Raw genomic sequence first — 12,191 nt, 5'->3', positions numbered from 1 at the left:
GGAGAAGGTTTCGAAGCCAAGCAGTTTCAGCAACCACATTAGCTACCCCCCGATACTCAGCTTCGGCACTAGACCGAGAGACGACGTGTTGACGTTTGGAGGACCATGAGACAAGATTATCACCTAGATAAACGCAGAACCCAGAGGTGGACTGACGAGTCGAAGGACAGCCAGCCCAGTCAGCATCAGAGTAGGAGACCAAACGATCGACATGAGACGGACGGATGAACAGACCATGACGAAGAGAACCCTTTAGATAACGAAGGATTCGCTTAAGGGCATGGAAGTGTGGTTCGCGAGGATCATGCATGAACAAACAGACCTGTTGAACCGCATACGCAATATCTGGACGAGTGAAAGTCAGATATTATAACGCTCCCGCAAGACTTCTATAAAGGGTTGGATCAGAAACTGGCTTTCCAAAGGGAGGGAGCTTGGATTTAGTGTCCGTCGGAGTGCTACACGGTTTACAGGAGAGCATATTGGCACGAGAGAGAATCTCCTTGGCAAAGGCAATCTGGGAAAGAAACAGGCTGTCTGAGGATCGAGTAGCAGTAATGCCGAGAAAGAAAGAGAGGGGACCTAAGTCTGTCATGGCAAACTCAGACGAGAGACGAGTGATTACGCGCGTGACAAGCGCTGCGCTGGAAGCAGTAAGGATGATATCGTCCACATAAAGAAGAAGGTAGATGGTTTCGGTGCCACGGTGAAAAGTAAAAAGAGACGTGTCCGAACGACTGCTAGAGAATCCAAGCAAGGAGATGAAGACGGCGAATCGCTGATACCAGGCACGAGGAGCCTGTTTGAGGCCATATAAAGCCTTGCGAAGTCGACAAACATGATCAGGGAAAGAAGGATGAACATAGCCAGGAGGTTGCTTCATATAAACCTCTTCTGTTAAATCGCCATGAAGGAAGGCGTTTTTAACATCTAGTTGATGAATCGGCCATCGACGAGAAACAGCAATGCTGAGAACGGTACAAATGGTGGCGGGTTTGACAACCAGACTAAAGGTGTCATCGAAGTCAAGTCCAGGTTTCTGGGAGAAGCCTTGAGCAACGAGACGACCTTTATATCGGTCAAGGTTCCCGTGGGAGTCAAATTTGTGACGGTATAGCCACCGGCAGCCAACGATGTTGGCGGAAGGAGGTCGCGGAACAAGATCTCATGTGTGATTGTCAGCGAGAGCTGACATCTCGGCGTCCATAGCAAGTTTCCAATTTGGATCACTCATAGCCTGAGCTGTGGATCTGGGAATGGGAGAGATGTCGGAGGTAGCAGAGAGATTCAGAATGACTCGAGGTTTTAGGGACCCAGTACGAGAGCGAGTGGTCATGGGATGACCAGCGGTTGGGGAAGGGGGGGTGGTTGAACGAGTGTGGGCGAGGGTGGTGAATCGACCACCTGGTCAGTGGTAGAAGGGGCCACGGAAGGAGAGATGACGGGTGGGGGATCATCGTCCGGAGTGAACTGAGCATAATCAGACTCGGAAGGAGTAGGATGAAAATCAGAGTAGGGGAAGTGATCTTCATCGAAGATGACATGCCGAGAGATGATGACACATTGTGTGACTAGATCGAGGCACTTATGCCCCCTGTGATCGGGAGCAGGCCCAAGATAAACACACGTAGTGGATCGGGGAGAAAGTTTATGAGGAGAGGTGGACGATGTGTTGGGGTAGCACAGACAACCAAAGACCCGAAGATGGTCATACTTTGGAGAGAACCCAAAGAAAACTTCAAATGGTGTCTTAAAAGATAGAGTGGTGGTGGGAGGAAGATTGATAGTATGAACAGCAGTGAGAAGAGCCTCATTCCAAAATACAGGAGCTAAGGAAGCCTGAAAGAGAAGCGTACGAATAATGTTGTTAAGAGAGCGTATGGATCATTCGGCTTTTCCATTTTGCTGAGATATATAAAGGCAAGAAAAGCGAATAGTAATGCCATTCGATTGGAGATCCGTGAGAAGGAGATGATTATTAAATTCGCGACCGTTATCAAACTGAAAAGATTGAATGTCAGTTTTAAATTGATTTTTGACATACATGTGAAAATTGCAAAAAACAGCATAAACATCAGATTTTGCACGTAACGGAAAAACCCACAAAAAATGCGAAAAATCATCAAGAAAAAGAATATAGTATTTAAAACCACCCAAACTAGTAACGGGAGATGTCCATAAATCAGAGTGAACAAGCTCAAACACACGAGTAGTTTTAGTCACATAAGAAGAAAACGGCAACCTACAATGTTTACCAAGTTGACACGCATGAAAAATGGAAAATTTATTGTTACTACTAGAAATAAAACGATGTGTCATCAAAAACTGGAGAACGGAAGAGCCAGGATGTCCTAAGCGGCGATGCCAAGTGGGAAGCGATACTACGGCGAGAGCGGATTCCGTGACCGGAGTGGGAGGAGTGCACGAGTATAAATCACCAACACTGTCACATCGCTGAAGAAGGGCACCGAAGTCAAGATCCTTAACATAAAAACCAAAAAGGGTCAAAAGAGACAGAAACCCAATTATCAGTAGTGAATTTACGCACAGACACTAAGTTTTTGATTATTTGATTTGACACTAAAACATTTTTAAGAGAAAATTTATCACGAGAATAAGGAAGAAAAGCTTGACCAATATGAGAAACCGGAATAATAGCACCATTACCAACCATTATGAATTTAGAATTACACGGAGTGAGGGAACGCATATTACCTTGATTAAAATTCATGTGTGAACTAGCCCCCGTGTCCATGTAGTGTTGATTGTCGGGTGGAGGTTGGATCGACATTGCTTGGAAAATTGAAGACAAATCCGTGGGCTGATTTGGAGCTTGAAAAGTCGGACCAAGAGAAGAAATTAGGGCGTTGGGCTGCTGTTCAAATCCGGCTGAAATGGGCCTGTAAGATGAGTTAATGGACTGCCCAAAAAAAGCAGCATGTGGTTGCGGCGCTAAACTAATCTGCTGGGGCAGAATTGTAGGTCCAATTGGCTGTTGGGCCAAAGACACATGATGGGCCAATGGAGGATTATAGGCGCCGACAATGTGAGGCGTGAGTGGCAGTGGGCCACCTTGAGTTGGAACATTAAATTGCAATGGGGCATGAGGGTAAGCAGTAGCATTTTGCACACCAAAAAAATAAGGAGATTGATTTGTAGCTTGTGCATTTGGGTGTGCTCCCATAATTCCTGCAAATTGAGAGCTAGTGTTGGAAAAAATACCCAAATTACCCCCCCCCCCCTTTGGAAGTATTCCGATTATTATTACGGTTTTTATTCCATTTGTTTTTCGATTTTCCGGTTTGGTGAGGGACGGAATAAAGAGTCGTTGTGGTGGTAGTCATCGGGTCTAGCATCGTGTCATTGTTATCTTCGCGGTTTTCATGTAAAAGAAGCATATTCTTGGCTTCCATGAATGACGGGAAGGGTTTGGTGTTGGTAACAACGTCAACAATGCTATGGTAGGAAGGCGGTAGACCACGGAGTATTTGCATGACAAGTTCGACTTTGGATATTTCGGAGTCGACATCATGGAGAGCATCGGCAAGACGTTTGAGGTTATGACAATAATCATGAACTGAGGAAGCACCTTTCTTTGAGTTACGAAATTGTTCTTGAAGTTGGAGCATTCTTGGCATTTTATTGTTGAGAAAAAATTCATGTAGGTTGTCCCACATGTCTTTAGCGGTGCATGAGTCCTTGGTAATAACTTGTAGTACGGAGGGATCACAAGTGGAATAGAACCAGGACTTGACACGAGCATCAATAGAGTGCCAATCTTCATCATCATCATCTTTAGGTACAGATTTTCCAGTAATATGACCCAAAACCTTAGCCCCGGTACAAATATCTTTAAAAATACGACACCAAAGTTTGTATTTAGTTCCGTCAGATGTGAGTTTGAAACTGAAGGAATTATATACGTTGGTTACAGCATAAACAAGTTGCTATGCAGTAGGTGCGGTATTTGAGGTTCCAGCAACGGTGGTCATGGTGTGGAAAATCGAAAAAAAACACAAGGTAATAAACTAACGTAATAATAATTAGATAACTAACGTTCGGAAGAGGGATTAGAGTAAATTTACCGAACTAAACCGTGAATGTTGTAGAGATGGAGGCAGCGGATAACAGACGTGAATGGTTGGAGCCGACCAAAAAATAAGATCATAGACAATTGGTTGCAGTCGATGAGTGGCATAACACGTGGGCAGGAGGCAGGCGTGAAATCGTACCCAGAGAAGGAAGAAAGAACGAACGAAAAAAAACACGACTGATTTTGTATGCTAGGTCATCGGCGGCTTGTCCAAGCTCGATACCATGTTTGAGTGTGGAAATTATCCCCCTTAGGGTTTGCATTGAAAACATCAGTATAAATAATATAGAGTTTGAAATAATTACATAAGGACCCCTAGACTATACAACATATAAATATATACATAATTAACAGTTTAGTTGCCTATGCTTTGGTATTTTTTGTTGAATTTGGTGAATATTATGGTATTGGTTGATCATATGAAACTGCATGCTAATTGTGATGAATTATTAAATTTTGCAGGTTAATGCTTAGTGGGTTGGGTAGTATATGTTACTTTTACTAATCTTATTTGGATACTTTGGAGGACCTATTAGGTTGACATAGGACCTTATGGGAAAGAGTTTAAGCCATTGAGGTGTAAATAGTTTGCTCTATCTATAAGATCACGCGACATATGGTACATATACATTGTCATTATAGTGTTCGTGTACTAGAGTGGTGTGGTCTTGTTGAGGAGGGATAATATATACATCACATTGGATTGGGAGGTGTTACGGATATAGGAAGAGACTGGTACTAAATCTTGAATGACCCCCCATGATAATTGTTTTTCATGGAGTCGGAGTAGCGAAATGGGTGTCTGGGGTTGGTGTTTCATGTGGAAGTCATGAGCCACTTAGAGAATTCAAAAATACGGGACACGAGTATAGAAAAGGGTAGTTCCCTTAGGATAGCATGTATGGATGGAATCATGCCTATCATAGGATGCTTTTGGTAATATGTGTTGCTTTCGGTGATATATGTTGCTTTTCGTGATATGTGATGCTTTGGTTATATGCAATGCTTTTTGTGATAAAATGCTTTTGGTGTCATATGTTGCTTTTTGTGATACGTGATGATTTTGGTGATATACCGTGCTTTTTGTGATATGTGATGCTTTTGGTGATATGTGTTGCTTTTGGTGATATGTGATGCTTTGGGTGATATGTGTTACTTTTGGTGGTATGTGATGATTTTGGTGATACAAGATGAATTTGTTATTATATGTGTTGTATATTTGAGTATGTGGTATCCGTTGCTTAATGTTGTTTTGTCGTAAATTGTATAGTTGATCTGTTTGTGAATAATACGTTTTCTTACGACTATATGCAACTTTTATTAACTCACTCAACATGGACTGAGACTTTTTTCTTCTCCTTTGTGCCTTTGATTGGTCCATGTAGCTTAGTATATTTGCTTGGTAAGAGAGGGTCACTTTTGGGTTGTCATATTTGTTTTAGATGATACATTTTTGGACACGTTAGATGTTTTACTAGCTCAAACATTTCCTTTCGTTATGTTTTAAATGGTTGGAATTATGATTTTGATTTTTAAGTTACGTTTGTGATTTGAAAATGTTTTTAAATAAATAACTAAGTCTCCCGCTAACTTATTATGTTGAAATAATTTATTTTAAAAATGATGACGTTACATTTTCAAAGCTCAAGAAGCTAATATTATAAATATGTAGGAACGTCTACTACAATGGCATTTAAGCACCGAAGTTAAATGTATTGCCCAAATCTATTAGAGAGTCCATCCTTGGTTATGTTTTTTTGGCATATCCGTCAGAAAGATCGTTTAGGATCGGGATCGGGTAGAAATCAAGAAAATAGATTTGGGCAGGATGTTTATCAACCTGCCCAAAACTGAACAACTAATAATTGATGGCGAGTTCCTTCATGTAATAAATCTTTCAGTATATTCCAAACTTAAATGGTCCCTTGTTAATTCGTTTTATAAGCTAACTAAGTTTTTTATTATTTCCTTATAGTTAATTGTTGTAGTTCTAACCTAGTCCTTACCTAAGTTTAACATCTATTATTGCTGAACATAAAGGTTAGCAATCCCGAGTCGTTGTGATGTTTGGTTTGGCTTTATTTCCTGTCCCATAATTCCTGCAAATTGAGAGCTAGTGTTGGAAAAAATACCCAAATTACCCCCCCCCCTTTTGGAAGTATTCCGATTATTATTACGGTTTTTATTCCATTTGTTTTTCGATTTTCCGGTTTGGTGAGGGACGGAATAAAGAGTCGTTGTGGTGGTAGTCATCGGGTCTAGCATCGTGTCATTGTTATCTTCGCGGTTTTCATGTAAAAGAAGCATATTCTTGGCTTCCATGAATGACGGGAAGGGTTTGGTGTTGGTAACAACGTCAACAATGCTATGGTAGGAAGGCGGTAGACCACGGAGTATTTGCATGACAAGTTCGACTTTGGATATTTCGGAGTCGACATCATGGAGAGCATCGGCAAGACGTTTGAGGTTATGACAATAATCATGAACTGAGGAAGCACCTTTCTTTGAGTTACGAAATTGTTCTTGAAGTTGGAGCATTCTTGGCATTTTATTGTTGAGAAAAAATTCATGTAGGTTGTCCCACATGTCTTTAGCGGTGCATGAGTCCTTGGTAATAACTTGTAGTACGGAGGGATCACAAGTGGAATAGAACCAGGACTTGACACGAGCATCAATAGAGTGCCAATCTTCATCATCATCATCTTTAGGTACAGATTTTCCAGTAATATGACCCAAAACCTTAGCCCCGGTACAAATATCTTTAAAAATACGACACCAAAGTTTGTATTTAGTTCCGTCAGATGTGAGTTTGAAACTGAAGGAATTATATACGTTGGTTACAGCATAAACAAGTTGCTATGCAGTAGGTGCGGTATTTGAGGTTCCAGCAACGGTGGTCATGGTGTGGAAAATCGAAAAAAAACACAAGGTAATAAACTAACGTAATAATAATTAGATAACTAACGTTCGGAAGAGGGATTAGAGTAAATTTACCGAACTAAACCGTGAATGTTGTAGAGATGGAGGCAGCGGATAACAGACGTGAATGGTTGGAGCCGACCAAAAAATAAGATCATAGACAATTGGTTGCAGTCGATGAGTGGCATAACACGTGGGCAGGAGGCAGGCGTGAAATCGTACCCAGAGAAGGAAGAAAGAACGAACGAAAAAAAACACGACTGATTTTGTATGCTAGGTCATCGGCGGCTTGTCCAAGCTCGATACCATGTTTGAGTGTGGAAATTATCCCCCTTAGGGTTTGCATTGAAAACATCAGTATAAATAATATAGAGTTTGAAATAATTACATAAGGACCCCTAGACTATACAACATATAAATATATACATAATTAACAGTTTAGTTGCCTATGCTTTGGTATTTTTTGTTGAATTTGGTGAATATTATGGTATTGGTTGATCATATGAAACTGCATGCTAATTGTGATGAATTATTAAATTTTGCAGGTTAATGCTTAGTGGGTTGGGTAGTATATGTTACTTTTACTAATCTTATTTGGATACTTTGGAGGACCTATTAGGTTGACATAGGACCTTATGGGAAAGAGTTTAAGCCATTGAGGTGTAAATAGTTTGCTCTATCTATAAGATCACGCGACATATGGTACATATACATTGTCATTATAGTGTTCGTGTACTAGAGTGGTGTGGTCTTGTTGAGGAGGGATAATATATACATCACATTGGATTGGGAGGTGTTACGGATATAGGAAGAGACTGGTACTAAATCTTGAATGACCCCCCATGATAATTGTTTTTCATGGAGTCGGAGTAGCGAAATGGGTGTCTGGGGTTGGTGTTTCATGTGGAAGTCATGAGCCACTTAGAGAATTCAAAAATACGGGACACGAGTATAGAAAAGGGTAGTTCCCTTAGGATAGCATGTATGGATGGAATCATGCCTATCATAGGATGCTTTTGGTAATATGTGTTGCTTTCGGTGATATATGTTGCTTTTCGTGATATGTGATGCTTTGGTTATATGCAATGCTTTTTGTGATAAAATGCTTTTGGTGTCATATGTTGCTTTTTGTGATACGTGATGATTTTGGTGATATACCGTGCTTTTTGTGATATGTGATGCTTTTGGTGATATGTGTTGCTTTTGGTGATATGTGATGCTTTGGGTGATATGTGTTACTTTTGGTGGTATGTGATGATTTTGGTGATACAAGATGAATTTGTTATTATATGTGTTGTATATTTGAGTATGTGGTATCCGTTGCTTAATGTTGTTTTGTCGTAAATTGTATAGTTGATCTGTTTGTGAATAATACGTTTTCTTACGACTATATGCAACTTTTATTAACTCACTCAACATGGACTGAGACTTTTTTCTTCTCCTTTGTGCCTTTGATTGGTCCATGTAGCTTAGTATATTTGCTTGGTAAGAGAGGGTCACTTTTGGGTTGTCATATTTGTTTTAGATGATACATTTTTGGACACGTTAGATGTTTTACTAGCTCAAACATTTCCTTTCGTTATGTTTTAAATGGTTGGAATTATGATTTTGATTTTTAAGTTACGTTTGTGATTTGAAAATGTTTTTAAATAAATAACTAAGTCTCCCGCTAACTTATTATGTTGAAATAATTTATTTTAAAAATGATGACGTTACATTTTCAAAGCTCAAGAAGCTAATATTATAAATATGTAGGAACGTCTACTACAATGGCATTTAAGCACCGAAGTTAAATGTATTGCCCAAATCTATTAGAGAGTCCATCCTTGGTTATGTTTTTTTGGCATATCCGTCAGAAAGATCGTTTAGGATCGGGATCGGGTAGAAATCAAGAAAATAGATTTGGGCAGGATGTTTATCAACCTGCCCAAAACTGAACAACTAATAATTGATGGCGAGTTCCTTCATGTAATAAATCTTTCAGTATATTCCAAACTTAAATGGTCCCTTGTTAATTCGTTTTATAAGCTAACTAAGTTTTTTATTATTTCCTTATAGTTAATTGTTGTAGTTCTAACCTAGTCCTTACCTAAGTTTAACATCTATTATTGCTGAACATAAAGGTTAGCAATCCCAATCAAGTTTTGAGCATGCTATTTATTATTCTTGCAGGTACGCAAATTTAAAATCTGTATGTAGTAATCATTTTAAAGTAGGTAAATAGTGAAAAGATGATAGACGATAATTTGCTTTATTTATGGATGCTAAATGGTCATCTTGATCATTTTATTTTTTAGGATCTTGAATCCAACATGGAACCAACTAGAAATCGATTCGAACTAAACCATATGATCAAAAATTTGCAAAAGGTTTCCATCTTTATAAATATCAAGACCAAGAAGTTGTTCATTAAACAATAATTGGGCCGTTCTCCTTTTCTCCAGAGTATGACAATTAGAACAAGCTCATCTTACAATTTTGACCAGGGCCGACTCCATGATTTTAAGGGCCCTATGCTAAGAAGAAAAATGGGGCCCTAAATATAATTTTTTTAATATATAAGGAAAACAAACTTATAAAAAGTTCAAGGGCTAATTAAGTAACTTTGAAAACTTATTTGTTAAACATATTGGAAGGAGGGGCTGATTATGAAATATATAGGATAAAGTAATGGCCAAAGCTGTAACTTGAATTTAAAACATCAAGTTTTGTCAACAAGAAGAATCGAACCTACACTTATTTTAGACAAAGGGTACGCTTATGCCAATTGGGCTACCCAACATTTATGTAAAAACTTGAATAAATTCATATATATCTAGTTACACAACACATAGTTACTAAATATATTTACATTCGTCATAATTACTCTATATTTGTATTGTATGATATATTGTAGTTGTGTTTGTCTTTCAAATTGCAATGATTAACATATTGTTAGAAAAGTGCCAATGGTTTTATAAATTAATTTGAAACTATTTTTGAGTTATTAGGAATTAATTAATTCAAGAGGTTAAATATTAATTAATTGTTAGTTAATTAGAATATTCTAGATACCCTAATAGACAGGGAGTTGGACGAAACTGATGGATTATCCCACATGGGATTGGAGTTGCTTTGAGACTAAGAAATAACTGCCTATAAATAGGGCGCTAGGGATCAAACCATATGGCTCATCCTTGGCTTTGAATTTTCGGAGCTCTCTTCTCCTACTCTTTAGGAAGAAATTTATAACACCCATTAGGGTTTGTAGAATTCGATCCTCTCTCCTATTTTTCTTTTGATAATCTATTTAGTGCTTTTGGGTGTGAACCATTAGAGAAATTTTACTTTGGATCCTCCCATCCAAGAAAGGTAGGAAGGACAAGATTGCATGCCCGAAAGTCTCTAGATGCTAAAAGGTATGTTATTATATTCTATCATGTAGTTGTAGTAATATATTGAGATGTAGATCTTTAAGTTCCATGGGCATATAAGTATTATTTAAATTATCCGCTATTATGGGTTTAAAAATGCCCTATAACCCAACACATACCATCAAATGAAACTAGGATACCATAATAAACAAATATACAAAAAGTATGTTGCTATTTGTTTAATGAAAACCTAATAATAATACACTTTCATTCATGTTTTAGTTTTGAGTTTCATATTTCAGGTTAGAATAAACATAGCAATAGATGCAATTATAAGAAAATAGAAAACTAACTGAAGGCATTATACTTTCAGTTAAAGCATACAATGATAGGGTTAGTATGTGAGGTTTGTGGGTTACGGGTTACAGCATATAACCAAATGCAATGCTAAAATGGCATTAAAGCTACAAAACTATGGGATTTGACTCTTGTCGCTTGTCCTGATGCCATGTTTTTCCGATTATTGGACACTCCATGCCTTTTTAGGGTTGTGATTACTCTCGGAAAACCCATACAAGATTTTGTATGACTTGAAAAACTAAATTTGACCAAAATGTTGAGTAACTTGCCTAGAGTTAAAGACTTGTATATTGACATGCATTTTCCTAAGGTAAATTTTTTATGCAAAAAATTTTCTATTCCTTAATTAGAGTTTGCACAAATACGTAACATCCCATTTAAAATAGAATAATTAAATAATAAACCCGAAACCCTGAGAAGTAATTATTATTATTATTTTATATTATTATAGTCCAAAATCAAATAATAATTAGTGGGGTGTTGGTTTCGGAAAGCCAAATGATAAGATTTGAATCTCCAGGGGTTAAAGTGTAATTTTGGGACCTAATTTGTAATGAATTTATTGAAACAGGGGCTAAAGGGTAACTTTTGGACCTATGTTGAAAAGGTTTTGTAGAAGGAGGGTCTGTTGGGTAAATTGCAGATTGGATTTGAAAGGAGTTTCTGGAGTCAGGGTAGAAATGGTAACTTTTGGATTAAAATTGAAAGAAAAAGAAGATAGAGGGGCTGATTTTGTTACTATGGGAAAATGTTATAAGGGAGTCGGGGTATAAAAGGCGCTACCCTCTCAAACCCTAAACCTAAACCAGTTATGATGCATCAGTCACCCCACCTCCTTCCAGCCGCCGCCACCACCCCCTTTACACTTGTTTTCCGACGACCTCTCATGACTCCGACGAAGGACGAGACCGGTACCGCGGCTGACGTTGCTGTTCTAAACTACCGTCCTTTATTCTTCTTCTTCTTCTTTTCGCCGGTAACATGTGATGATCACCAAATCACCACCGCCTCTGAAGACGAACGCTGCCTTTCGGAGCCGTGGCACCGGATGATCAGAAAAGGCCAACCTTGGGTCGTCCTTGCTGCCGTTTGCTACTGCATTCTCCACCGACGAAGCCAACCGCGCACATCTCTTCTTGCCCACGCGTAAACGTCGCTGCCGCCGCCGTCATCGTGTGCCAGCAGGTGGCTGGGTACATCTGTTTTGGTGTGTAAAGTCGGGTGCTGTTGTGCTAACCGTTTTATTGGCCGGAAATCATGAGGAAACCACCACGGCTGCCAACCGTGGTGGCTAATGATGGTTTTTGCGCATTCTAACACTCCTAAGTGTACATGCAACCCTAAATACCTTGGATCTATGTTTTCTCTATTATACATGCAATTATGAACTTTCCAAGGTATTACCCTATCTAGCATACAATACTTGATACTTGGGTAATCAAATGGATAGAATACATACCTTTGTT

At 38.8% G+C, this 12,191-nt stretch overlaps 1 protein-coding gene across 1 annotated transcript; it reads right to left on the bottom strand.

Annotated features, from left to right (window-relative positions):
- Positions 1–367: 367 nt before the first annotated feature.
- On the bottom strand, positions 368–11,897 carry LOC145122207 (uncharacterized). Its single transcript, XM_079057849.1, has 7 exons — positions 11,793–11,897; positions 6,235–6,832; positions 3,269–3,850; positions 2,588–3,189; positions 2,327–2,481; positions 2,045–2,242; positions 368–1,007 (listed from the first exon to the last, which is right to left on the bottom strand). Exons 1-7 carry the CDS (start codon positions 11,895–11,897, stop codon positions 368–370), a joined length of 2,880 nt encoding a protein of 959 aa, XP_078913975.1.
- Between the last annotated feature and the right edge of the window lie 294 nt (positions 11,898–12,191).

This window comes from Lactuca virosa, chromosome 1, assembly GCF_052849685.1.
Source record: "Lactuca virosa cultivar CGN04683 chromosome 1, Lactuca_virosa_CGN04683_v6, whole genome shotgun sequence".
NCBI classification, from domain to species: domain Eukaryota; kingdom Viridiplantae; phylum Streptophyta; class Magnoliopsida; order Asterales; family Asteraceae; genus Lactuca; species Lactuca virosa.
Note: the sequence above shows the minus strand (reverse complement) of the source record. Positions and strands in the feature narration are given on the sequence as shown.